The 27,425-nt window shown below is 46.5% G+C and overlaps 1 protein-coding gene across 1 annotated transcript in view; it reads right to left on the reverse strand.

Moving 5' to 3' along the window:
* The window catches only part of LOC124274687 (DDB1- and CUL4-associated factor 1-like), a 79,567-nt gene that overhangs the window by 21,934 nt on the left and 30,208 nt on the right, over positions 1 to 27,425 (reverse strand). The window contains 7 exon segments of the mRNA XM_046710052.1: positions 6,345 to 6,481; positions 7,068 to 7,149; positions 12,580 to 12,651; positions 14,444 to 14,563; positions 14,908 to 15,010; positions 22,096 to 22,215; positions 23,221 to 23,390. Coding sequence (XP_046566008.1) covers positions 6,345 to 6,481; positions 7,068 to 7,149; positions 12,580 to 12,651; positions 14,444 to 14,563; positions 14,908 to 15,010; positions 22,096 to 22,215; positions 23,221 to 23,390 — 804 coding nt within the window.

A 27,425-nucleotide genomic window follows, 5' to 3' on the forward strand; every position in this document is an offset into this window, starting at 1 on the left:
GACCACATCTTGTCATATCCTCTCTAAGACAAGTGAATCTTGTAGATTCATGTGGATTTTAGATATACTAGTATCTTCTTCTTACTAGTTATCTATAAACAACCCATAGATTATGATAAGATCGTTACCATAAATGAGTTGCGACCCCTTAGCGTATGGGTAAGATCGTTACACGTACAGAGTCTTAGTCACTCATGCTAGTCTGGTGTAGACGGTGCGCATGGACTCTCAACCAAAACTCTCCAGAGTGAAGGTTATCAACAAGTCAGTGAGATAAAGGGTGAGATTTCCATATCAGCGCCTTTGTGGAACCGTTAGTTGTTGTGCTACAACAAGTGGCCCAAACTGGTGAATGCCGGAGACATTTTCAGTGGTGATGTCTCTGAGGTAGTGGTTGACAAACACTGTGTCCGACTTCCAATAGCAGCCCTCCATTATAGATGATATCGAGCAGTTTCTGTGCAGAGTGAGTGTGGACACCAGTGCTCTGACTTCGTGTGGGTTGGAAGCTCTTGCAGGTTCTAGTCCTGCTGCTTTGTAGGCCCTCTGTATAACAGCTCTCATCCAAAATCATATTGTCGTTTTTGAAACTTCAGTGGTCGTCTCTGCTGACAAGGGGATGAATAGGCGCTTGAATTTTCTTCTCCTTGTTTTAGTCTTTTGAAGATATATCTTCAGGGCTCTGACAGGACACAAGGATAAGTCCTGGGTGTCCTCTGGTCCAAGGATCGTAGATAGCGCTGGGACGTGGAACTGTCTGGCCGGTTGGCCAGGTAACTGATTCTTTGCAATGAAGTCCCATCTAAGCCTAGATGTACTGCAGCACGGTCTCCTGTGTCGAATCTAGTTTGTCCCAAGTCCAGCGCATGTATCTCTGACATCCGAGCTGCTGTGGCTAGGGCAAGGAGGAACAGAGTTTTCTGTGTGAGTAGCTCGAAGGTAGTCTGTTCTAGTGGTTCGTAGACATCACTCGTGAGATGTTGTAGAACCATATTCAGATCCCAGGCTGGTGCTCTGAATTTCTTCTGCTGGTCTTCCAGTTTGAAGGAGCGTAGTAGAGCAAGTAGTTCTGGCACTTTCATCAGCTTGATGCCCGTCTTCATCGTGACGACTGTACTGACAGGTGCTAGGTATGTAGATAGTGTCGAACGCTTTCAATTGCTTCGTATATCTAAGGTGACATAGATATTCCGCCATTTGAGGATGAGTCGCTTTCATTGCTGTGAGGCCTTTCCGCACTGCAGACTGTTCAAATCTCTGCCACTTGTCGTCATAGAAGTTGTGAGTTGATTTGCGTAAAGCTAGGATAACTGCTTTCGCTGCTCTGGCAGAGTATCCTCTTTTCTTCAAGCAAGTCTTGATATGGTCCATACGTGTAGCTGGAATGTTAGCGGGTTTCCATGAGCTTGCTTGGTGTGCGGATGTACGAGCAGGTTCGGCCACTCTGGTAGTTTCAGGGTTGGACTTCAGAGTTCTTGTATTAGATCTGGGAACCAGACTCTCGCTGGCCAGTAGGGCACGACCAAAGTCAGTTGTAGCACTTGGGTCTGCTTGTTCTTCAAAAGTACTTGAGGTAGTAGAACCGGAAGCGGGAACGAGTATGCGTTCAGTTCTTCCCATGACATGCTCAGTGCATCTGTTGCCCAGGCTTGAGGATCTGGTACTGGTGAGATGAATGTCTGTAGTTGTTTGTTGAACCTTGTGGCGAACAGGTCTATGACTGACTGACTGAGGTTTGGTATTACGCCGCTTTTAGCAATATTCCAGCAACATCACGGCGGGGGACACCAGAAATGGGCTTCACACATTGTGCCCATGTGGGGACGCTTTAACCATTAGGCTACCCCACCGGCCCGAACAGGTCTATGAAGGGAGATCCTATTTTCATTATGATGAGCTGGAACGCCTCTGGGTGGAGCATCCATTCCGTGGGTGACGGATGAAGTGCGCTAGATAGAGTGTCTGCTAGCACGTTGATCACAGCTTTCATCTCCAACTGGTTGATGTGAAGATGTTGTTCCTGTTTCAACCACTTCCCTGATGCCACTTCGTTGTTGAGATGCGCTCCCCATCCTTGTAGTAAGGCATCTACGTAGAGGTGCCTGTCGAAGACCGGCTCTTCTAAATAGGTTCTCCGCAGACATTCGACTTGTGAGTCATCCATAACAGGTAAGTCTTGAGACTGTATGGTAGAGAGATCAGGTCCGTGCTGTCAAGGTGTCTTGCCAGGAATCGCTGCAGTGGACGTAATTGTAGTCTTCTTCTGTGAGTCAGATCCTGCGCTGAGGTGAGTGGACCGAGGAGACACTGCCATGTTCGTAGTGGTAACGGAAAGATGACTGCTTCTAGAATCATGGCTTGGATCTTGACTCAACGATCTTCTGGGACCACAATATGATTCTGTGTTGTGATGAACCTTATTCCCAGGAACTGAAGATCTTGCTTTGGTGCCAACTCTGACTTCATCAAGTTTACTAGCCATCCCAGTTGTGTTATCAGTTTGATGGTGAAGTCTAGCTGCCGTCTGAGTTGATTGGCTTCTTGATGAACTTGTATCCCGTCGTCCAGGTAGAAGGCACTGATGATGATGTAGATAGGTGACGATGGACTTGGTCACTCGTGTAAATAACCACAGGGCCGACTCTATTCCAAACGGCAGGACACACCACTGGAAGTGTCAACCTCTGAACAGGAATCTCAGGCATATGCTGGCCAAGTAATCTGCTGGACGGACGAGTTGTCTGAGTTGAGGCAGGTGGATGATCTTCATGTTGTTTATCAACCTGAACTACTCTTTGGAGTTCTTCTTTGGTACCAGGAATATTGGGGAGTAGAAACTGGGCGTCAGATGATGTTGATCTATCACTTCTACGGTGTTCTTGGCCAATAGCGAGTTGATGGCTCCTTCCAGCTTTTCTGCCTGGTTGTCTGCATAGTTGAAGACTAACAGGTCGATGGTCAGCGGTGGTGTGGCCTTCAGCTGCACTCTGAAGCCTTCTCGCAGTACTTGTGAGACATAGTCATCCTCCAATATTCACCAATTTTCCCAGTACCTTTGTAGACGTCCACCCACTGTCAATGGTTGTAAAGGAATGGCTGGGGGTGGAAGTGTCCAGTCGTTCTGAACCCCATCTGTAACGCCTTGATCCTCTGAAACTTCTGGGAGTACTTCCTCTCCCTGAGTTACCCCTGCTGTTTCCAGATGAGTGACGAAAGGAACTCTTCCCGCCTCTGGAGCTGGAGTATTTCTTCTCCTTCGTCTTCTGTACTCCGGAGAACTTTGACTTGTTGCTGTACCTCTGTGACGTGTGACGGATGACGTTGGCCAACGTGTCAATGGACTTGATCATCATGACTTTTCTGGAATCATGTGTGACTTCCTTGGCAACTTCGTCGATCTCCCCGCCGAAGATAGTAGGTGCCGCCCAAGGAGCTCTTAGTAGAGGTTGGGTGAACCTGTCACTCCAGGAACATGTCGATAGTAGACCTTGTCTTCGTAGTAGGGTGAGACCCACCAACGCCGAGGCCAGGTGGTGAGACATGAAGAGCTGGTCCTTAGTGCTGGTCCTGAAGTGCTGATAGGATCATTCTATCCTCTTCAGTCTTGGGGTTCTGGAACCTGGATATCAGCGCCTCGTTGATCGCTCTAGATCTCGCCAGGCCGAAGAACGTTCTTCTAGTCGTGGTCTCGAGTTGAGCAATCTTCTTGTCTTCCACCTTATAAGACTTGATACGGGAGTTGTTGATCAACTTCAAGTTGTCATCCAGGTCTGGCGCTCTCATGAAGGGGTCCATGTGATGCAGAGGGAACTTCTTAGTGTTGAACGTTGGTACATGTTGATTCTGGTACCGGGTTGCTTTCTCGAACGCTGTATGGAGGTTTGCGGACACCTTGGAGATCGGTTCAATTGGTGGAATCGTGAGAGCGTCAAAGTCATCCTCCAGCATCTTGTACTGACTGACTGAGTTTAGTTTTACGCCGCTTTTAGCAATATTCCAGCAACATCATGGCGGGGGACACCAGAAATGAGCTTCACACATTGTACCCATGCCAGCATCTTGTATGTGAACGCTGCATTCGATTCCTTGGAGGGGGACACCAAGTCCAAGCCGTAGTTGCCCTCTTCCTCTGTATACATTCCCTCAGATAGTTCTGGGTCTGCTGAAGTGTTCCTTTCGCGAACCTATGAGGTAGCGTTTGCGAACACTAGTGGATTGACCATGATCTGCTAATTATATTTATCAGTTGATAATCTCCTCCTTCTCCGAACGTCTGTCGTTTCCATCCCGTGACAACACTGATCTACGTCTGTGGGAGCTGCGGGATTCTGCTGTGGAGTGACTGGATCTCGAAGAGGATTCCCTTCTTACTCCAATTGACGTTCTCGGACGTTGAGGGTTCGCTGACGTGACTTTATAGTCTCTTGTAGTCTCATGGACGTTCGTGGACCCTTCTTCCTCTTCTCACATGACAGCTGAGTCTTCCGAACATGAAGATCTTCTTGAACGTGAGCGTTAGCGAACATCGTCTTTGGCCGTGGACTGGATGAGGATGTAGATCTCTCAGGAACAGGTTCTCGAAGGCCAATGCTTCCCCGAACGCCGTCTGCATTGTAGGCTGGAACTGATGCGGTGTAGACAAAGCGTTCAAGAATGCTGAGGCCTCATCTGCGTCTTCTTGCAGCTGCGATGAGGCTACGCTGTTGTTGTCTCTATTGACAGACGACTGCGTTGCTGGAGGCTGGTCTTCAAACAACTGAACAGCTGTTGTGGTTGCAGGGGACGATCATCTCGCCATGGAGGTAGACTGCGTCAACGTTCTAGTAGATCTTACTGGTACTTCAGGCAGCAGTATCGGAGGGTCAGCATAACGTCTGCTTCATCAGGAGGCACAATGTCTTCGTTGAATGACCTCTGAAGCATTGTTTTACTGGAACGAGTTGACTTCAACGAGGTTCTAGATGAAGACGATTTCTTCTGCACTGCAGACGATGAGGACATCTTCCTTATACTCTCCGATGGCGTCGACTCAGTAGTAGCAGACCTCTTCTTAGACCCGGCTAAGTCCCGACCAGCAACAGACGCCCCTGTAACGTACTCAGTAAATCACCTGAATTACAGCAGTAGTTAACAGCATACGGTTACCGGCATTATCTCCAGATTTATCACCAGTGACTTGAGATGACTTCCTCACCCGGTCCATCGCACGTCTATAGATGTAACACAAATAACGATTAAATTGCAATTCTAATAAATTAATGCAGTATCTGCAACGCAAGCTGGAAGAACATGGATTAATGCATTAATGCATTGGGGTGAGGATCAGCCGCTGATAACCGGTACCTGCAGTCACTGCAAGATTTCATCAAACGTAAATAAACTACATTTTGATGAATAGATGTCACAAAATACGTATAATTTTCTCAAAATTTTGACATACGATGAAAGCTAAATATAGCCAAAAACCGTTCACAGCTTAATTTGGATAAAGGATCTAAATATAAAAAGGATATGGTGCCGTATACGGGACTCCAGTGCTCGCCCAACCATCCACTTGGGCGATGAAGGAGAGAGTGACAAGTCATATGACTGTTTTGGCGGGAAAAGGGAGGCAACCTCGTGGGTGAACTTTACGTCCTCTTCCAGGGAACTACAAGGATTCAAGTGTTCCACTACCATTCGCATAGAAGGAGTCAGGATAAGGAAAAATATGTAAGTTTGTTTGTTGTTTAACACTGAAATATTCCAGTTATATGGTGATAGTCAGTAAATAATTGAGTCTGGACCAGACAATCCAGTGATGAAGATCATGAGCATCGATCAACGCAGTCGGGATATGATGATGTGAGTCATCCCAGTCAGCGAGCCTGACCCCCCGATCCCGTTAGTTGCCTCTTACAACAAGCATGGGTTGCTGAAGACCATTTCTAAACCAGATCTTCACGGGTCCATCAATGTCGACTGACTGGGTTTGGTTTTACGCCGCTTTTAGCAATATTCCAGCAACATCACGGCGGGGTACACCAGAAATGGGCTTTTCACATTGTACCCATGAGGGGATTAGAACCCGGGTCTTCAGCGTGACGAGCCAACACTTTAACCACTAGTCTACCCCACCGCCCCCCATCACTGACTGAGTCCTTGGTATATATAGCATCTGCCTTGAGGGCGGAAGTTGCAAGATATCTCATCTGAACAATGTTCATTACATCAATCACTGGACTATCTTGTATAAACTTGAATATTAATAGATCACAGCCATACAGTTGGAAAATATGTATAGCAATCAAACTTGGGACCAATTGTTTCTTTAAATATTCCAAATGATTGGGTTAACAACTGACCTTTCTGATGTCCTCCAGAGAAGCATCAAGTGTGTTGGAACGCTTGCCAGACACACGTTCCAAAAGATCACTGGAATACCGACAGAACTTGATATGTTCCTGTCTCTTGTCCTGAAGAACTGGCTCCTTCATCAGAGCTGGATCAGAGAGACAGCCAGTGAAGTATACATGTCTGTGCTCAAACATTTACAAGTAATTCCAAGGCCCCTCAGTGGCTAACCAAGCCATTTGTTTGCATGAATGTGTTTATGAATCGAAACAATTAGTCCAAACCCACTAGATACCTACTGCTATCTGACTGGCTTTTTTGCAATATTTACAAGAATTGACAATACATTCTTTTTGCTCATATGGGGTTATTAGCGTAAAGAACAGTAGATACTCTTGCTTAAATCCTCTACATATTTTTCAACCATGTACTTTTTTCACATTTGCACCTCCTAAAATGTAAATAATCAATCAATCACCTGATATTTGCAGCATCGTTGCATGCAGGTCAAAACACTTTTCCCTGTATGTAATAACGAATTGCTAGAACACGGCAGCATGACACAAAAACATGGGGGTGAATATCCTTCCTACCCTTGTACCAAAGTGAGAAAGAAACAAACCACATCCCTTTCAACAGAGAACCATCAAATCAAAATAGTATACACAGCAGCACAGAGCTGAATTGTTTTAGGTTTAGGGAGAATGAAGTGTCGGTCATTAGAGATGACTTACATTGGAGAGTTCCATTTTGGAACAGAGGAAGTTTGCTGATGATCTGACGAACCGTTTCAGACCTGGACAGCCCAACAAGAGCCTGAAAAGATAGAAATTAAAACATAAATCTTAACATTCTTAGTCATCAGATGCAAGACACTGGCTGATCAAACTCAGCGTAAGCTTCCCCAGTATCTAACCCAGGGAGCTGTTGTACACAGTGAACTTAGTGCTAAGGTGACTGTGACTACCATACCTAAACCAGGGTGCTGTTGTACACAGTGAACTTAGTGCTAAGGTGACTGTGACTACCATACCTAAACCAGGGTGCTGTTGTACACAGTGAACTTAGTGCTAAGGTGACTGTGACTACCATACCTAAACCAGGGTGCTGTTGTACAAAGGATTGAACCTGGCCTATGCTTGATCTAAGAAATACTGTTCGCTCTACACCCATGTATAGTATAATAAATTGAAAATTTTAACTATAAATTGTATATTTATATACTTATCCTATCTCACGGTATGCACTTCTATCTCTTGATTCGACACTGAGTGGAATGATGTAAACTTTTTCTCCCTAGGCCTCTCTTATCCATCCGCCCAAGCACTCCATGCTACCCTCTCATATAAGACAGCTTCCTAGTTGTCATGCAAAGCATGCAGCATGCTCCACTACCTACCCACGTGACCACCTCTGAATCACCATTCTCATTCTTCGAGCCACTGGATAATCTTAATCTTGGATAATCTGCATAGCAGGGAGGTTGGGCGGGATTCCATCGCGTGAGATAGGATAAGTATATAAATATACAATTTCTAGTTAAAATTTTCAAATTTTAAAACTTATACTATCTCATGGTATGCACTTATCCAACAGTCGGACGGCGAGATGCAGATACCCTATGTCTTGACAGTGCGAACAGTAGAACTGTGTAGACTGGTAACAACCGTAGATAGCGATGCACAAGGGAGGCCTGTTACGACTAGCGCAACTCCTATGCTTGTGAGGAGTTCCCCTGAACTCCTTGGCTTACTAAGCACAATGTCTCCCAGGGAGATGGGTGCTCCCGAGCGATGTGGTGTTTGGCCGCAACCTCCGAAGAACAGAAGGATGCAGCTCAGGGAGTAAGACCTCACTTTGCCACGATTTTCAAGGTACCCTGTAAATTAAAGTCATAGACAATAATTGGGCCAACTCCTGCTGCGAGAAGACCCCCACAGACACCAACCAGGGGCAGGTGAAAGAGAAGCACAGCACGAAAAACTCAGTTTTAACGTTCAGTTCCAGTCAACATCAAATTGACCCTCACTCCTTAAACTTAAGCTTTGTCAAAGGATGAGCCTGGCAACTTCGGACTCGGAACGCAACGAAATCCACTGGAACTCGGGAGAGACACACATCACTGACGTAAGTGCTTGAAAAAGTACAAGTCAGGAAATGCAAAATGTCGAACCCTTACACATCGTTATACAGAATAGTGCTCCAGATTCGTCCAAACACCGAGGCGGTAGTATCTGCGTGTCTTAGTATAAAACTAAGTGAAGTAGTTCTAACCCACAAGCAATCAGAACATAAGGCAGACATCAATTTCAGACTTATATTCAGGAAAGTACAGGGAAACAGCAACCACGTGGGACCGTCCCCTATCTGCGTTGTTGTGTCCGAAAATTCCGACAATCGATACCATCCTGAAGTGAGGCGGACGCTGGAGATAGTGGGCATGGAACATTTTCGTTGAAAATTAGTCTTAGTTTAATGGAGTTTTTTCTTGGGAACCAGAAAGATGGGGGAATAGAACCCCGGAGGGCTGGGCGCCGGACCAAGAGACGAGACTGCACACTTTTCTATGAGCGTCCACCGGGTAACTGCGATGTACCGGATGCACTGTCCGAGGAGGGTGTCCGATGACTGGAAGTTGGTAGCCTTTGGAGAGTAGGTTAGTCACAAAAGGATTGTCTAGGATGGTCCAATTGGGAGCAAACATTCCTTATCTCGTAAATGGGGACAGCTGGAGGCGGAAGTTCCCAGTCATGCCCTTGTTTCGATGAGTCACTGCTTGGGGACCCCACTCTTAACCCCGGAGTCGGACTTTGGAGGATGTCTGGAAGAGTTGCCACAAGAGGACTTGCTACCTCTAGCTCAGAACAACTGGCCACGAAAAACCTGACGAAATTCCAGATGAGATGGCATGAACCAAGGAGTCTGTCTCTGTTTCAAGGAATCTTGCAGATGGGATTTCTGGAGTTCAAGAATTCCACCGAAACTTGAAATTGAGTGTCCAGATCCACCTTCACCGAAACCTCCCCAATCATGCCATTAAATAATGACTCTGAAGACCACGGTTGACGGAAGAGTTCAGTCTCAAACCTGTCATCCCATGAAGACAAATTGAGCGAGCCACGACGCCAAACTGCCAAGAGATAACCAAGGAAATTAGACAGCTGGTCCAATACGATCTGAAATTGGTACAGTATAGGGACATACAGCCCCTAATGTAAGCATCTTGGTCGGAGAATGAGTGCTCTACTGATGCCGCAACTGCGTCCACCACCGAGATGATGCAGTTGATCGAGGTTAAGGAGCGACAAACAGCTGTGTTCATGTGAAACAGTTCTCTGTCCTCAACTAAAAATGCTGAACAAGTCCTTTTCCCGCAAAGTGTTTGGACCTCTTCATCCACCGAAGACGCAGCAGACAACAACTGGAACCCATGGGAGTGAGCCGCCGATATGGAGAATCTAGGTGAAGACAGACCGTACTTAATCCTTTTAAGGCTTTTAAAGGCATGATCCAAGGACGTAGCTAAATGAGCAACTCAAGGTCGTGGTGGAAGTGTAATAGGTGCCAAGTCCCGTTGTTTCATGGAGAAGGAATGCGTCTTCTGGGTTCCATGACATAGGGGAGATGGAGTTTCTCCACTATCCATGCTAAGACTTGAGGTTCGTCAACAAAGTCCAGACTTCCCTCTGGGGAAGCAATATCCGAACGTGCCGGAGATGGAGGATCCGGTGGAAGACCAGGACTGGGCGCTGCAACAGATGGTCTAAGGGTAGGAGCACCCCCCTGTCAATTGAGTAGACTGTCGCTGATTCCAAGCAGTGGTAATAGCACTTAACATCGCAGCCAGATCTGGGGGAGGAGTCGTTTCCTGTGCTGGAGTCCAAGAATCTGGTAAAATCTGTGTAGATAGACGCGAGGAGGCATGAGCCCCTTCTGAAGTCGTAGCATGCTGAGATCAGTAATCTGAACCCCGTTGAGTAGATCTCCTATCTGTATAGCCATACCTATGTCTGGGGGGGACGAACCGGGTGAAGATGCACAAATGGAGACCCGCTGAGGCGATCGGGAGCGAGAACGATGATCCCTGGATCTAGAACGATAGGCAGCAGTCGATCGTGTAGGAGATCTAGGTTGACGGGTTGAGTGCACTGAACTAAAAGTCCCATGATGATGAGAAGACGAAGCCTGATGAGGAGACTTTAAGGGGAGAACGGATCTCAACGAAATAGTTGAAGGCGTGCGTTTAGTAGAATGCGAACGATTCGAAGAGTGGCGTCTCGGTGGTGAACTAGACCTAACAGGTCTTTCCGGTGAACAAATCCGAAGAATAATAGGAGATTGGTCCAAACGACTCAGTGAAATTCGTGTCCGTGCTGAGGACATGACTGTAAGAGCCAACAGAGTTCGGGGAAGTACTCAGAGACATATGATCTGGAGAAGGGCATTCTGCTGAATACTGATTCGAGGAATGCCGTTTCCGGGAAAGTCGATTCAAAACATGCCTTTTCGGTGAAGCCTGCTGTTTCAGTGAACGCTGTTTCGATGAAGTCCATTTCAGTGAAACCTGTTTGGAAGGCGACCGTTCCGGTGAATGTTGATGAGTAGACTGCCGTTTCGCCGATGGCCAGTTCGGAGAGAGCTGATTCGTGGAGTGCCGGTCTGACGAAAACTGGTTCAAAGAATGCTGTTTTGGCGAAGGTAGACGTTCTGGCGAAAGTCGAGCTGGAGGGGTGCGGTTCGGCGAAGCGTGGTCCGGTGAACTGTGATTCGACGAACTTGCAGGCTTCGGCGAAGTGGATGATCGAGGTATCGGGACACAGGAGACAACACTTCTATTCACCGAATGGGAAGTAGTCAGTGAAACAACGACTTGCAACCATTTTGGCGAGCTAGACCGATTACTGTCACTGCTGGACGAATGACGAGATCTTGAATGGCTATGACGAATGCGATCTTGACAGTCAGGCGTGGAAACCAGCTGATTCTTGTCCTACGCACCTGTAACCAAGGTTCCCTTTGATAACTGATCCGGGGAGCGAGACATGGAGAGCCAAGAAGTTTCCGATGGTCTTCAGATAAATAAGAGTCTGACGACGCTTTCATAAAATCCTCTTCATTCGAGGTAGGGGACTGTGACCGACCGGCAGATAAAGTAGGACGCTTAAACTTGCCTTTCTTGGTGGGACTGGGTCCGTCTAACGATGCTGCATAACTTGCTCTATCAGCAACACGTCGAGCGCAAGCCCTGGTGTAGTCTCAAAAGGCCTCAAAGGTAAGATTCTTGCATTTCTCACGAGTTTCCCATTTGCACTGTCCCACACAATCGACACATAAAGGATGTGGATCACTAGCAGAGAAAACCTTGTTACACTGCGAACATTTCTTGCTCTTTTCAGGCTGGTCAGTCTTCCCCATGTTGTATAACTTATGTTGAATACGCTGAGTAAAGTAAACCACGTTCACACTCAAGTGCAACAAGACGGAGAATGATGATTCAGAGGTGGTCACGTGGGCAGCTTGTGGAGCATGCTGCATGCTTTGCATGACAACTAGGAAGCTGTCTTATAATGAGGGTAGCGTGGAGTGCTTGGGCGGATGGACAAGAGAGGCCTAGGGAGAAAAAGTTTACATCGTTCCACTCAGTGTCGAATCAAGAGAGAGAAGTGCATACCGTGAGATAGGATAGGTTTAAAAATGTACCCTTTGCCATGAACTATTTTTGTTCAAGGACGAGGACGCTTGCCACATTATCAGAAAAACAAATGATATAGAGTTTGATGACGGTTTACGTTCGGGTTAAATATGTTCTTATTTTAATTGCATCTGTGATGAACGTAAACCATATGGGGCAATTGTGGGCCTGTTGCCATGTCGCAGTTTAATTGTGAGTCGAGTCGAGTCGAGCCGAGGCATTTTATCCATCGAAAAGCAAAAACCAAAATGTTTCCACCAGTGATATTAGCCAACTAAAACAACTGCAAACCAAGAAACGGCTTCTACGGAGTAGGTAAATGAACGCGGCTGTACGAGGCGATGATAACTGACATGCATTGTGACATCGGTTACCAAGGGTATGTTTCATTATGAGGGGGCAGGCGAGAATGGCCTAGTGACGTCAATACAGTGTGACATCATGCAAAAAGTGCAGCGCCTTTGAACTTTTAGCGAAGCATCTTAGAATCTTTGGTAACAGAGGAATGTAGTGTTGAAAACCTGAAAATGTTGACAAGGGTGTGTACCACCTACCTTGCAGGCCAAGGCTCGGATAGCATCTGCATCTGTGATGGGTGTCTTGATCGTCAGCAGCTTCAGCAGTACCTGCAACATTATCAATCTCATAAGGAAAGACATTACCACATACAGTCCGATTGATTTCATTTGAGACTGATGAATTTCTCACTAACACCAAATCTAATAATAGCAACAATACCTAATTTTGCACAGTCACATGAAATAGACAGACCAACGCTAATGATTAGTCTCAATTTGTGAAAGAAAAAGAGGTTTATCATGACCTTTGATATTTCCAGCCACGGTGCAGTTACAGCCTTTACCAGACTACATCTCCCCGATACTGACCATTATACCATTGTTGCCCTTTACAAGACTACATCTCCCTGATGCTGACCATTATACCATTGTTGCCCTTTACCAGACTACATCTCCCTGACACTGACCATTATACCATTGTTGCCCTTTACCAGACTACATCTCCCGATACTGACCATTATACCATTGTTGCCCTTTACAAGACTACATCTCCCCGATACTGACCATTATACCATTGTTGCCCTTTACCAGAGAACATCTCCCCGACACTGACCATTATACCATTGTTGCCCTTTACAAGACTACATCTCCCCCGATACTGACCATTATCCCATTGTTGACCTTTACCAGAGAACATCTCCCCCGATACTGACGATTATACCATTGTTGACCTTTACCAGAGAACATCTCCCCCGACACTGACCATTATACCATTGTTGCCCTTTATAAGACTACATCTCCACCGATACTACCCATTATACCATTGTTGACCTTTACCAGAGAACATCTCCCTGATACTGACCATTATACTATTGTTGCCCTTTACCAGACTACATCTCCCCCGACACTGACCATTATACCATTGTTGCCCTTTACCAGAGAACATCTCCCTGACACTGACCATTATACCATTGTTGACCTTTACCAGAGAACATCTCCCCGACATTGACCATTATACCATTGTTGCCCTTTACCAGACTACATCTCCCCCGATACTGACCATTATACCATCGTTGCCATTTACCAGAGAACATCTCCCCGACACTGACCATTATACCATTGTTGACCTTTACCAGAGAACATCTCCCTGACACTGACCATTATACCATTGTTGACCTTTACCAGACTACATATCCCACGACACTGACCATTATACCATTGTTGCCCTTTACCAGAGAACATCACCCCGACACTGACCATTATACCATTGTTGCCCTTTACCAGAGAACATCTCCCCGACACTGACCATTATACCATTGTTGCCCTTTACCAGAGAACATCTCCCCGACACTGACCATTATACCATTGTTGCCCTTTACCAGACTACATATCCCCCGACACTGACCATTATACCATTGTTGCCCTTTACCAGAGAACATCTCCCCGACACTGACCATTATCCCATTCTTGACCTTTACCAGACTACATCTCCCATGATACTGACCATTATACCATTGTTGCCCTTTACAAGACTACATCTCCCATGATACTGACCATTATACCATTGTTGCCCTTTACAAGACTACATCTCCCCCGATACTGACCATTATACCATTGTTGCCATTTACCAGAGAACATCTCCCCGACACTGACCATTATACTATTGTTGCCCTTTACCAGACTACATCTCCCCGATACTGACCATTATACCATTGTTGACCTTTACCAGAGAACATCTCCCCCGATACTGACCATTATACCACTGTTGCCCTTTACCAGACTACATCTCCCCTGATACTGACCATTATACCATTGTTGACCTTTACCAGACTACATCTCCCCGATACTGACCATTATACCATTGTTGACCTTTACCAGACTACATCTCCTTGATACTGACCATTATACCATTGTTGGTGCGCACACCATTCCACATCCGACTCATGGTGTCCTCGCCAATCTTCCAGTTGACCTTCTTCTTCGAACCGGCCCCCATGAACCTCCCAACACCTCCACCAAGCTACAACAGAAACACACACTTGAGTTTCTAAAATCAAGATGTTCACTGCCTTTTCTATTGAATTTGAAGACATTTTTCAGGAAAACTTAAAATGAAGGGTTGATTTTCAATTTTGGATTTTCAAAGTTTTCATGTCCTTTACGTTACAAGGGAAACTGTTTGGGTCTCTAGATCTAAATACTATAGCAGCAAATGTCAGTTTATAACACTGCATCGGAATAAATGAGACACAGACCTAGGGTTAATAGAAACAAACAAGCTAAAACAGTGAATTCAATAATTGGCAGAAACATTTCCCTGCAAGAGAACAAAAGGTTCCTGTTACAGTTACCATGGCTACTCACCCTCTCTATTGGTCCACACACACAGTTGACCAGCACTCCTAGTGCCGATTTCTGAACTTCTGGATCTGCCAGAATCTCACCCTCTGCTAGACCTATTATCACACTGTGGACAGAATAAGCTGATGACACATCGTGGGCAGAATATTCACAAACATCTGTGCCAGTGTGCAGATATTTCTAACATTAACACTTCATTGTCATGAGGATGCTTGTGTGTAATCTTTTGTCCTCATCTTGTGATATCACTCGTACAAATGCTTGTACGATTAAACACTTGTCTAACTTGATAAAGTTCTTCTGTCAGTTTAGTTAGCAGTATCTTCATGTACATTGACATATACGCTAATGTTAGAAAAGTTTAGTTAGCAATATCTGTATGTACATTGACATATACGCTAATGTTAGAAAAGTATAGTTAGCAATATCTTCATGTACATTGACATATACGCTAATGTTAGAAAAGTTTAGTTAGCAATATCTTCATGTACATTGACATATACGCTAATGTTAGAAAAGTATAGTTAGCAATATCTTCATGTACATTGACATATACGCTAATGTTAGAAAAGTATAGTTAGCAATATCTTCATGTACATTGACATATACGCTAATGTTAGAAAAGTTTAGTTAGCAATATCTGTATGTACATTGACATATACGCTAATGTTAGAAAAGTATAATTAGCAATATCTTCATGTACATTGACATATACGCTAATGTTAGAAAAGTATAGTTAGCAATATCTTCATGTACATTGACATATATATGCTAATGTTAGAAAAGTTTAGTTAGCAATATCTTCATGTACATTGACATATACGCTAATGTTAGGAAAGGTTAGTTAGCAATATCTTCATGTACATTGACATAAGGTTAGTTAGCAATATCTTCATTCCTCAAAGCTCAATCGGCTACAGAGGTGGAACCATGCCCACTGGAGAGAACTGACTGACCGAACCGAGCACGATCCTTAGAATGCGTGTCAAGTTGGTAATGGCGAATGAAGGCGTTCTGCTGGCTCCAAAGAGCGACAGAACCGATCTCATCATTGAGCAGTGCCGCTGTGTAATGTCAACAAAGCGGCATCTGCCCTACCCAGTCTGCCTGCAACCCCTCGGGGGGAGGTAAACCTTATCATTGTAACCATACAATTATGGAAACAAGCCAACGAGATAAAGTGCGTTTGCTAGCAGACTCCCCAGTCTTCCCGCCACCGAACAGCCCACATGGGTACCCGTGACGGATCCCTGTTGTTCGCTCATTCGCGGACAGGCACGGGTGAGCAATCGAAGATTGGTCCCCGTGCGCGGAAGGCTGGTTAAGGGTGGAAGTGCGATATGAGCAGTCACGTGGAAAGCAATATCACACTGAGAGTGGTAGGTATCCGAGTCGAATACGGACATGATCAGTATAAAATACTGTCAGTGTCGGGTCAGTGGGAATCGCATGGATGTACCCGACCCTTCTACCAGAGTTCACCACAACAAGTAAAGTCGCCTTCCACATCAACAAGTGAAGTGAGAGAGACGATATACTTGAAAAATTAGGGCCGGACAGCCAATTGTGAATAAGTGGCAATTTTAAGGTGGGCTGGTCGCCGACGGCGAAGGCGGTCGAACCCTGCTCATGCCAGCTACGACGCGATGTACGAGAGGATGCTGCCTAGGCAGAGCACCATCGAACGAGGTGTGAAACGTGGAAATAGCCATGGAGTACCCGGCAATGGTGGAGGTCATAAGGCTCTCAACCAAAACGAGGTTATAGTAACTCCAATATCCGAACTAAATCCGCAGAATAGGGATTATGAAATCCCCCTATCTGCACACCAGCGCGCCCCACCTATCAACACACTGAACGGGTGTCGAATCCCAGCCAGAATTGTGTCTGCAACTGGTGCAGGAATTCCGCTCGCACGGAGGCGATCCCTGACAGCGGCCAAGCCACCCACTGAATCCTGGGATTCGGGTGGGGCGCTCCGTTCTGGGATAGGAGGTCCGGTCGACAAACAAGGTAATAGAACAGGAGGCTGAGCAAGAAACCTGAGAATTACCGGAAACCAGCGTTGTGCCTGTTGTGCCGACCAAAGGGGTGCCAGAAGCACAAGTAGCCGAGCTGGTTGTGCGGTCAGCTGTGACAGGACCCTGGAATCAGTGGTATCGGGGGGAACGCCCACAGTACCCTGTCCGATTCCAATCGAGCTGAAAAGCGTCGGTGGCTAACGCCTCGGATCCGAATCCGGGAGCAAAACACAGGAATCTGGTTTGTCACCCCAGACGCAAAACAGATCCACCTGGAACGACCTCGAACAACTGGGAGATAATCCCGAATATCTCCCGGTCGAGCATCCACTCGTGTGGGGCTAGTATACGCCGTGAGAGTGCATCTGCACGGACGTTGTCTACCCCCGGGAGATAAACAGGCAAAACCCGAATGCTGAACTGATCGCACCACAGTAGAAACTGCCACGCCTCCTGAAGGAGCGACGGAGACACTGAGCCGCCTTGCTTGAGAATGGAAGACATGGCCGTTTGATTGTCCATATCTAAACGAACCACACGGCCCTGGACCAACACCCGGAAGCACTCGAACACCCTGCGGACTGCTCTCAGTTCTAACACATTGAGCAGAGGCCGGAGGCTGAGTGCTCGCTCAGGACTAATCAGGGATTAGCATAAGTTTGGTGAACACCCTTGGCGCCGTGGAGATGCCGAAGGGGAGCACGCGAAACTGGTAGCACGTCCCGTCGAAGGAGAACCGGAGGTACTTCTTGAACTCGGGGTGCATTGGAACATGGAGGTATGCGTCTTTGAGATCGATTGACGTAAGCCAATCCCCTGTCTCGACGGAGGAGATCACTGACCTGAGTGTCTCCATCCTGAAAGACGGCACCTCCAGTAACTGGTTCAACCCTCTGAGATTCAGAATGGGTCTGAACCTCCGCCCTTTTGGTCACTAGGAAGTAGGTGGAATAAAACCCTCTCCTTGTTGACCCACAGGAACCACTCGATGGCTGCCTTGTTCAGTAAGGACTGAACCGGCGCATCGAGCTGCCGCCCGCCTTGTTGCGGGAGATCGGCACAGGCGTGCCGAACCCGGAGAAGGGACGGAGGATCTCGCCTCCACTGTGGCAAATGGCCATCCCTGAGCGTGGACAGGACCCAGGGATTTGAGGTGGCTGCCTCCCACTCCCGGAGGAATAGGGACAGCCGCCGCCCGACAGGACGCGTGTGGCAGGAGGCAGTGCACCCCCACAGTCGGCAAGTCTCTGCTTGCGTGAGTGGGGGGCAACAAGGGCTCTGGGGAAGGAATCAGCGGGAAGCCGGGGCTGGCTTCCCCTTGCCCCGAAAAGGCTGCTGCGCTTGATCAGGCTTGCCCTTGCCTCTCGCGCGCCTGCTCCGCTTGGACTGCAAAGGGGCAGTCCACTTAGCAACATCCTTCGCCGGGGCAGAAGGATAAGCGGATGCAAGCGGGGAAGGCCGCTGGCGAGGAGCTGAGGGCTGCTCAAACAAAGGCTTTGAAGGTAGAGACAGCCTCCGCGGCCTCCCGTACTACCTGCAATGCCCCAGGGAACAGGGAGGATCCCATGGTATAGGGCAATGACAGGAGCGCTTGTTGTGTGGCCGGCGAATACCGCGCCACAGACAACCACAGGCGGCGCAAGCCCATGACGGCACCCATCATCTGGCTGGCACAGCACCGAATGCTATCCCTAGCCAGATGCGAGTGTACGTCTGTGAGCTGGCGCGCGAGCACCGACTCCGATGAGTCGGCGCCACAAGCGCTGTGAGCCACCAGCTGTCCCTGCAGTGCAGACAGGTAGGCCGAGTGGACTGCTACTTTGAGGTGCTGGGCGGCGCGACCGTAACATTCTCGAATGACCGGCACGCAGACTTCAGCGGCAGTGAATTAGCAGGAAAGGGGGGGCGCTGCCCTGCCTGGCGAGGCCAGGGAAGACAAGGGCGACCCCCTAACGCGTGACTGAGGCAAAGACGACTCGCCCACCACTGGTGGTTCGAATAGCGTCTCCTCCCCAACTGGTACCTCCTGCCAACGTCGGGCAGATCAAATCTCGGCGAGAACCAGTCAAGAGAGGATTTACCACCTCACCTACCAGTGATGGTAGGATGCGTGGCAGCGCCCTCGGCGACCTTGGTAGGCGCAAAAGCCTCCCCGGGGCCGAAACTCCCGGGTCGGAAGCCTGTGTGGGAACTGCCACCTAGGGCAGGGTTTCGGCAATTTTTCCCCCCACCTGCCTCAGAGATGAGCCAAAGGAGTACGGCACTCCCGCCTCCGACTCCTCCCTCCCTCCATCGTCCTCCATGTCCACCTCGGCATAATCCTCGGCAGCCATACTCTCATACTCCTGAGAGACCGCCGAGGATACACCAGAGGCTGAACCCGAAAAGACCATAAAGGTCAAGAGGCACCAGAAGCAACGAAGTCGCCCAGCGGGCAGAACTCGCCCAAGTCGCCGAGAGCCGAGAGAACCTGCCGTGACAGGCCTCCCGGCAACCCAGACTGGCTGCCAGGCGCCGAGGTGTCCCGAGCTGGGCAGTGCAGGCGACTGCCAGTCAGGGCACCAGGCGAAGCCAGGGGCAACCCTGCATCGCCCGGCGCCAGCCACCTGTGTGACGGACCTGCGCCCGGCGAGGTCGCCCTTGGGGTGCCGGTGGCGCTATCTCCAAGGCCTAAGCCAGGATCAAGCTGCCCAGGGGGAGGCGCGTTCCCCGAGGCTAAGCTCGGGCCGCAGCCAACCCCACCAGATGCGTCAGATCCACCCCCCACGACCGGCGCGGTGAGCTCCTTACGGAAGCCATCCAACGCCGTATCAATGAGAGATTTCACTGACGCCATCTGTTCCTGGAATAAAGCGGTTAGTGATTCAACGGGCACAACAGGTGCCAACACAACAGGGGGGGGGAAAGAGACAGGAGCAAGTTGAGGTTTGGTATTAGATGCCTCCTTGGAACCTTTAGCTCTTTTGGGAGCCGGCTCCGTATGAGAAGCGGCTCCCATAGACCCCTTTTTTTTGTGTGTGTGAACGTTTGGACGGGGGATCCTGCCCAGATATCACCCCCCGCCCGAATCAGATTGCTGTAGAACAGCTGATCCGCTCGTCGTGCTCTAATCGTTTGAGGCGTAAAAGTGGCACATGCCACACACCCCTCTTCCTCATGGTCTGTTTGGGTGAGGCAACGTAAGCAGACCTCGTGTGTGTCCTTGACGGGAATGGCCGCAAGGCACGAAGTACAGGATTTAAACTGCAACAAGTAAACAACCTGTGCAGCAATCAACCCCATACACACAGACATATATGAAAAAACACGCATGGGCGACACAACTAATGCGACAACGTAGCATACAGTTGACAATAACCATAATACGCACTGACATAACTACGACTTTTTATTATCGTAAGATAGAAAATGCAAGCAATGGAAACGCCCTACATGTAACCACATATACGTAAAATTACTAACCCCACCTGTAACATTGAAAACCACACGGGAAATCAATGAACAGTGATGCTAGCGAAGGTACCTGGCCGCCATCTTGCACGCACCGGCAAGCCGACCCGCGACAGGTACCAAGTTACAACTAAAATTATGAATGAAAAAGTTCAGAACAAGCCTTCAAATCGCTTCCATGCAGGGAAAAAGAGAACCATACATACAGTTGCTGTTTCTGACCCACTCATAATTCTCGCCGGGAAAAGAAAACTTTCTTGTAATGGACCCACGTCTATGTCGGGAAACGACAGCATGGAAAGTGAGGTACGAGGTTACGGTCTAGAGTTACCTGCTCTTGGCTGTAGGGGGCCAGAGGGCCCTGTAAGGGTGGTCTCACAAGACAAAACGTAGTTTTTGTTTTGTAAATATTTTATTCAAATATTGTTACAACTGTCGTAGGGATTTTAAATGGACATTTAAATGCTTATAAGTACCCCAAGGAGGAATATATAAAAAAGAATCCCCATGTACAGGATCTACTGAGGACGTGAAAGCCTGGCTGTATCTTTAATACACATTTGTTGCTTATGTTGAACCTGACGATGAATTCACAGGTCGAATCAATGAAATATCCCGTCAAGGTAAACTTATGCGATACAGTGTATGTCTTATCAAATGAGATTGCTTAAAAAGGGTCATTTAGGATTTGTCCACAAGATATTTCTCCAACTGCTCTTTGAAGTTTTTGGGGCAAGCACTATTATAACAACTGTTTGCCACTAATGTGGCAATGTCACCTGCCGCTAAGGAAGAACAAAATAATTATGAAATATTTACTACGTTTTATTTTTTGGTCACATACAAGATGCCTGAAATGACTAGTGTCTGAAAAATCACCCAATGTAGGCTGTCGACATAATTTGAGACACTGGGTGCAATGTTTTATGAGACATTGCGTTTACATAAGTTTGAAAAGTGGTCAAAGTGTCGTGGTGACCTTGAAGATAAGATCAAGGTCACCCAAATAAATGGTGTCTGCGTAATCTCCCAATGTAGGCTGTCACCAAATTGGAAGACATTGGGTACAACAGTTCATGAGATATCACTTTAACAAGAATCTGGACGGACAGATGCTGCTGGATACATAGCCCCCCCCGTTCCATGTTGCAGCGGGGACAATAACCCAATATTTCGCATCCTGTGATGTGCTTTGTCAGTTGAAGGGAATCACTATCTGTTGGTGTACTAGCAAGGCAGTTTCTTTTCAATGTCTTGATACAGTTCTGTTCACTTTTAAACAGTTATTCACAGAAAATGGGAGGAGATTCTCAATTGCAAAATTACGACACGTGTAAATGCAGTGTTTAGTCAACCATCAAACTTTTCAGCCCATCTAAAAGTTGCTTTTATCATGCTAATAATTTCAACAAGGTTCCAAACATCAACAAGGTCATCAAATGAATTCATTATTTTTTCATGTAAGTTTGAGAATGACATTAGAAAATAAAAATTATCTCACCCTGACTTCTTTGAAATAAAATATTCGAAAACTACTGGAGCTACAGTAGCTACTATAATCACTTTGATCCAAATACCATTGAAAAGTACTCAGATGGAATTCTACCCAAAAGTTGAATGCCCTACATGTTGTCATTGTGACAATCATGAACCTTTATTCACAGCAAATATTACATACTAATGTTTGACTGGTGCCTGAGGGTGTGACGGCAGCACGTACCTGATGGCTGGGGTGGACATGTTGTCTGGGAGGGAGATGGAGTCTAGGAGCAGCAGCTGAGACTTGGGGGTCACCATACACAGGGAGATCACGTCTAGGGCACTCTTGATTGTTTCAGGTCTGTAAAATATTGCATCTCTGAGTAACCTGTTGTTCAGCTTCCTGATAAAACAATCAGCTGCTTAACACTGAACTCTGAATACTCAGGCTATATCATGGTGGACTGTGAATGATTAAGTCCCAAAACTAGACAATCCAGAGAATAATAATATCACAAACAATCTACACCATCGGAGGACACACTTTTATCAAAATAACGTCACCACCCTATCAAAAAGTGGCATGAATTTGCATTACCACAGGTGGTAAACAGGTAGCAAGAAAAAATTGGGGAAGAGAGGTAAACATTGCTTTGTAGAGTATTTTATTCATATCAGTGTGTCAGGTCATTGTGTGTGGAAGACAATCTGAGTACGACACAGACAACCAAGAAACAGGCCAGATCTTGTATTAGTATCCATGATCATTCGGGTAGAAGCCAGGGTTGCACAGAGCAGAACAAACTGCAGCTATCTACAAAATGGCCAGCAATATTCCCTGAAGGCTGATTACTAGGAACGTACATGTATGTTGCAGAACAAATCAAGTATGAAATACACACTGCTCCAAATATATCATAATGCCGACAATTCTACAACAGCAGGATTGATAACGTCTTGCACACGATTTCTAAATCATGTTCTGTCCACAACACTTTTCCATCTATAACATGGACTTGCTCACGTTTTGAAAAGCAGCAATTCTGAACACAAGTGTATTATCATTGTCAGCAGACATGTTCATCCTATCCGAGGAATTCCTCCATGTTGAAACATGCTTACAGTGAACAACAGTCTTGTGGTGTTTAACAGTAAAATTACAGATCCCATAATATTTGACACATATCTATCATAGTTTACCCTGACTTGAAATCATGTGAACTTTCAACTTTGGCATAGCACTGGTCACCTTATGTAATTCAGTAACAGACAACACATGTCAAAAAAGTTTCACATTTTCATATATTGTACTATGAGTTGTATTCTCTAGGATGTGTACTTGACAAGACCAAAATCTTTATCTTACTTTCCAGGAGAGTTGTTCCAATCAGGTGCCATGGCAACCAGTTGTATAAGGAGCTGTATACCCCCCAGTCTGTGGAATGTGGCTTCAGGCACCCAGTGTGTGCGCAGGGGAAGCAACTCCATCAACAACTCCATGTTGTCTTGGATAACTTCCGGGGTCAACTTAAGTGGCTGAAATATTGGTAAAAAAGATACATAAACACATGATAATCTAACAATAATTGACTTCACACTTATATGTATATGTTTTAACTGTATGGAGTATTATGGTGACCCCAAACACCCTTTGTAGGTTGAACAAAACTTTATCAGAAATGCCCGGGGCCCCATTCCAGAAAGCAATCATTGTGCTAAGATGATCGTAACTCCCCCACATTAACATAGACTTACGACAGTCATAGTGCTACAGTCACTTTGTGAAATGGGTCCCCGCTCCAAACGCAATACTACTCGACATTTTAGCTCTTTCTGTCAACTGGTTATTACTCCAGTAGGACTTATTGATGGTATGGGAATCACCCCACCTTTCCAACTTAATTGTGTTATATGCAGTGAGTACTTGGAAAGCATGGCGCCATTTTACCCACTCTCTCGATTCAGGGACTTCTCTGTAAAGTGTCACCTGTCACCAGCAAATGTTTCATGAGCTGGTGTTCAGGATTCATGATTTATTGACTAGTAATTCAAAAGTTCATGTAGTTAATGCTTGGGAACATTCCATACACAAAAATGTAATTTTTAAAGTCAAAATGTAATTTTTAAAGTAAAATTGATATTTTATACTTATCCTGACTCATGATATTTTGCTTAGCTCCCTTTCCCTTTCGAATGGTAGTGGAACACTTGAATCCCTTGAAGTTCCCGAAGCGGACGTATAAATACACTCACCCACGAGTTACCTCCCTTTGCCCTTTCCCGTGCAAACCAGTCATGTGACGTGCCTTACTTGTCACTTTCTCCTGATATTCCGCCCATGCACTTGGATCTGCTGTGCAATCTCAAGTGTCTTCAACGGGGAGGTTGGGCTTCTCGTCATGAGTCAGGATAAGTATAAAATGTCAATTTTACTTAAAAAATTACATATTTTTCCTTATCCTGACTCATAATCTTTTGTTTATAGAATCCGACAGATTGGTTGTGGTCAAGCCACTGGATTCAACAGCTGTCCTTAGATACGTCCTGTATCCCCCCCATGGGAACTGCGAAACGGCATTTCCGTGGTCCTATTCTTCCAACTTCCGTTGTAACTCGGGGGACCACCATCTTATCTTACTTCTTTCCCAGACAAGTTGAATCTTGTAGATTCATGTGGTTTAAGATATACTAGCATCTTCTTTTTACTAGTCATCTATAACAACCCATAGATTATGATAAGATCTTTATCATACATGAGTTGCGACCCCTTTACGTACAGGTAAGATCTTTAATCACTCATGCTAGGCTGGTCTAGACTGTGCGCATGGACTTTCAAACTAGAACTTTTTCCATAGTAAAAGTTATCAACAAGTCAACGTGATAAAGGGTGAGATTTCAAATCAGCGCCTTTGAGGAACTGTTAGTTGTTGTGCTACAACAAGATTCCCAAACTGGTGAATGCCGGAGACGTCTTCGGTGGCTATATCTCGGAGGTAGTGGTTGGCAAACACCGTATCTGACTTCCAGAAGCAGCCCTCCATATCGATGATATAGAGCAATTTCCATGCATAGTCAGTGTTGACGCCATTGCTCTGACTTCTTGTGGGTTGGAGGCTCTTGGAGGCTCTAATCCTGCTGCTTTGTAGGCTCTTGGTATAACGGCTCTAATCCAAAACAATATTGTCGTTCTTGAGACTTCCGCTGCTGTCTCTGTCGACAAGGTGATGAATAGGCGCTTGAATTTTCTTCTCCTTGTTTTAGTCTTTTGAAGATATATCTTCAAGGCTCTGACAGGACACAAGGATAAGTCCTGGGTGTCCTCTGGTTCGAGGATCGTAGATAGTGCTGGTTCATGGAACTGTCTATCTGGTTGACCTGGCACTTTCGTCAATTTTATGACTGACTTCATAGTGATGACTGTACTAATGGCTGCCAGATATGTAGATAATGTCGAACCTTTCAGATGTCTTGTATATCTAAGGTGACACAGATATTCCGCCACTTGAGGATGAGACGCTTTCATAGCTGTGAAGCCTTTCCGCCTTGCATATTGCTAAAATTTCTGCCATTTGTCGTCATACAAATTGCGAGTAGATCTGTGTAACGCTAAGGTTACTGCTTTCGCTGCTCTGGTGGAGTATCCTCTTTTCTTCAGACAGGTTTTGATACGGTCCACACGTGTAGCTGGAACAATGTTGGGTTCCTGTGGACTTGCTTGGTGTGCGGATGTCTGAGTAGGTTCGGCTATTCTGGTAGTTTGAGGGTTGGACTTCCGATATCTTCTATTAGGTCTAGGAACAAGACTCTCGCTGGCCAACAGGGTGCAACCAAAGTCAGTTGTAGCGCTTGTGTCTGTTTGATCTTCAACAGTACTTTCGGTAGTAAGATCGGAGGTGGAAACGCGTAAGTGTTTAGTCCTTCCCATGCATATGGTCAGTGCATCTGTTGCCCAGGCTTGGGGGTCCGGTACTGGTGATACACACGTCTGTAGTTGCTTGTTGAACCTCGTGGCGAACAGGTCTATGCATGGGGATCCTATTTCCCTTATGATGAGCCGGAACGCTTCTGGATGGAGCATCCATTCCGTGGGTGATAGGTGCAGTGGTCAGGAAAGAGCGTCTGCTAGTACGTTCTTGGCTCCCGGTATGTGACATGCCTTTATCCAGATGTTTGCCTTCTCTGTGATGTCGAACAACTGGAATGTGAGCTTCAATAGGCTTGGTGATCTTGTTGATCCTTGCCGATTTATGGAGAATGCCACTGTAGAGTTGTCCGTGTGGATCATCAGCATTCTGTTGCTCAGCGAACTCAACCATAGTTGTACGGAGTTGATCACAGCTTTCATTTCTAGCAGATTGATGTGAAGATGCTGTTCTGCATTTAACCACTTCCCTGATGCAACTTGGTTGTTGAGATGATCCCTGTAGCGATGCATCTGCGTAGAGATGTGTGTTGAAGACCAGCTCTTGTAAATAGGTTCCTGCGCAGACATTCGACCTGTGAGTCCACCAAAGTAGGTACACTTTGAGATGATCTGGTAGCGAGATAGGGTTGCTGCTGTCCAGATGTTTTGCCAGGAATCGTTGCAATGGATGTAGTTGTAACCTTCCTGTGCAAGTCAAGTCTTGTGCTGAGGTTAGTAGACCGAGTAGACATTGCCATGTTCGAAGTGTTAACGGAGAGATGACTGCTTGAGGAATCATGGCCTGTATCTTGACCCAACGATCTTCTGGGGTCACAATTCGATTCTGTGTTGTGATGAATCTTATCCCCAGGAACTGCAGATCTTGTTTTGGTTCCAACTCCGACTTCATCAGGTTCACTAGCCTTCCTAGTTGCATGGGCAACTTGGTTGTGAAGTTCAGCTGCTGTCTGATTTGATTGGCACTTTGATGGACCTGTATGCCGTCGTCCAGATGCATTGCATAGACCTCAATGATGTAGGTAGGCGACTATGGGCTTGGTTATTCGTGTGAATAACCACGGAGCCGACGATACTCCAAACGGTAGGACGTTCCATTGGAAGTACTGACCTCTGAATAGAAATCGTAGATATTTCCTTGATTCCGGTTGTATGGGGATGTGCAGATATGCATCCTGTAGGTCTATGCTGGCCATAAAGTCTGCTGGATGAATTAGTAGTCTGAGTTGAGGTAGGTGGATTATTCTGAACCTTTCCGGTTTGAGTAGATAGTCTTGGTTGAATTTCCGCATGTTGTAAATCAACCTTTGGAATTCTTCTTGGGTACTAGGAAAATTGGGGAGTAAAAGCCTGGCGTGAGATGATCTTGATCTATTCTTTCTACTGCATGCTTGGTTAGAAGTCAGTGGAAGGCTTCTTGTAGTTTGTCTGCTTGCTCGTCTGCATAGTTGAAGACCATCGGTCTGGAGTTAACGGTGGTGTGGCCTTGAGCTGCACTCTGTACCCTTCTTGCAGTACTTGTGTACGTAGTTGTCCTCCAGTATTCCCCAATTTTCCCAGTACCTTTGTAGATGTTCACCCACTGTCGATGGTTGTACAGGACTGGCTGGGAGTGGAAGCATCCCGTCGTTCCGAACCTCACTTTCAGC

Source organism: Haliotis rubra, unplaced genomic scaffold (genome assembly GCF_003918875.1).
Source record: "Haliotis rubra isolate DU_JTF1 unplaced genomic scaffold, ASM391887v1 Scf193, whole genome shotgun sequence".
In the NCBI taxonomy this organism is placed as follows: domain Eukaryota; kingdom Metazoa; phylum Mollusca; class Gastropoda; order Lepetellida; family Haliotidae; genus Haliotis; species Haliotis rubra.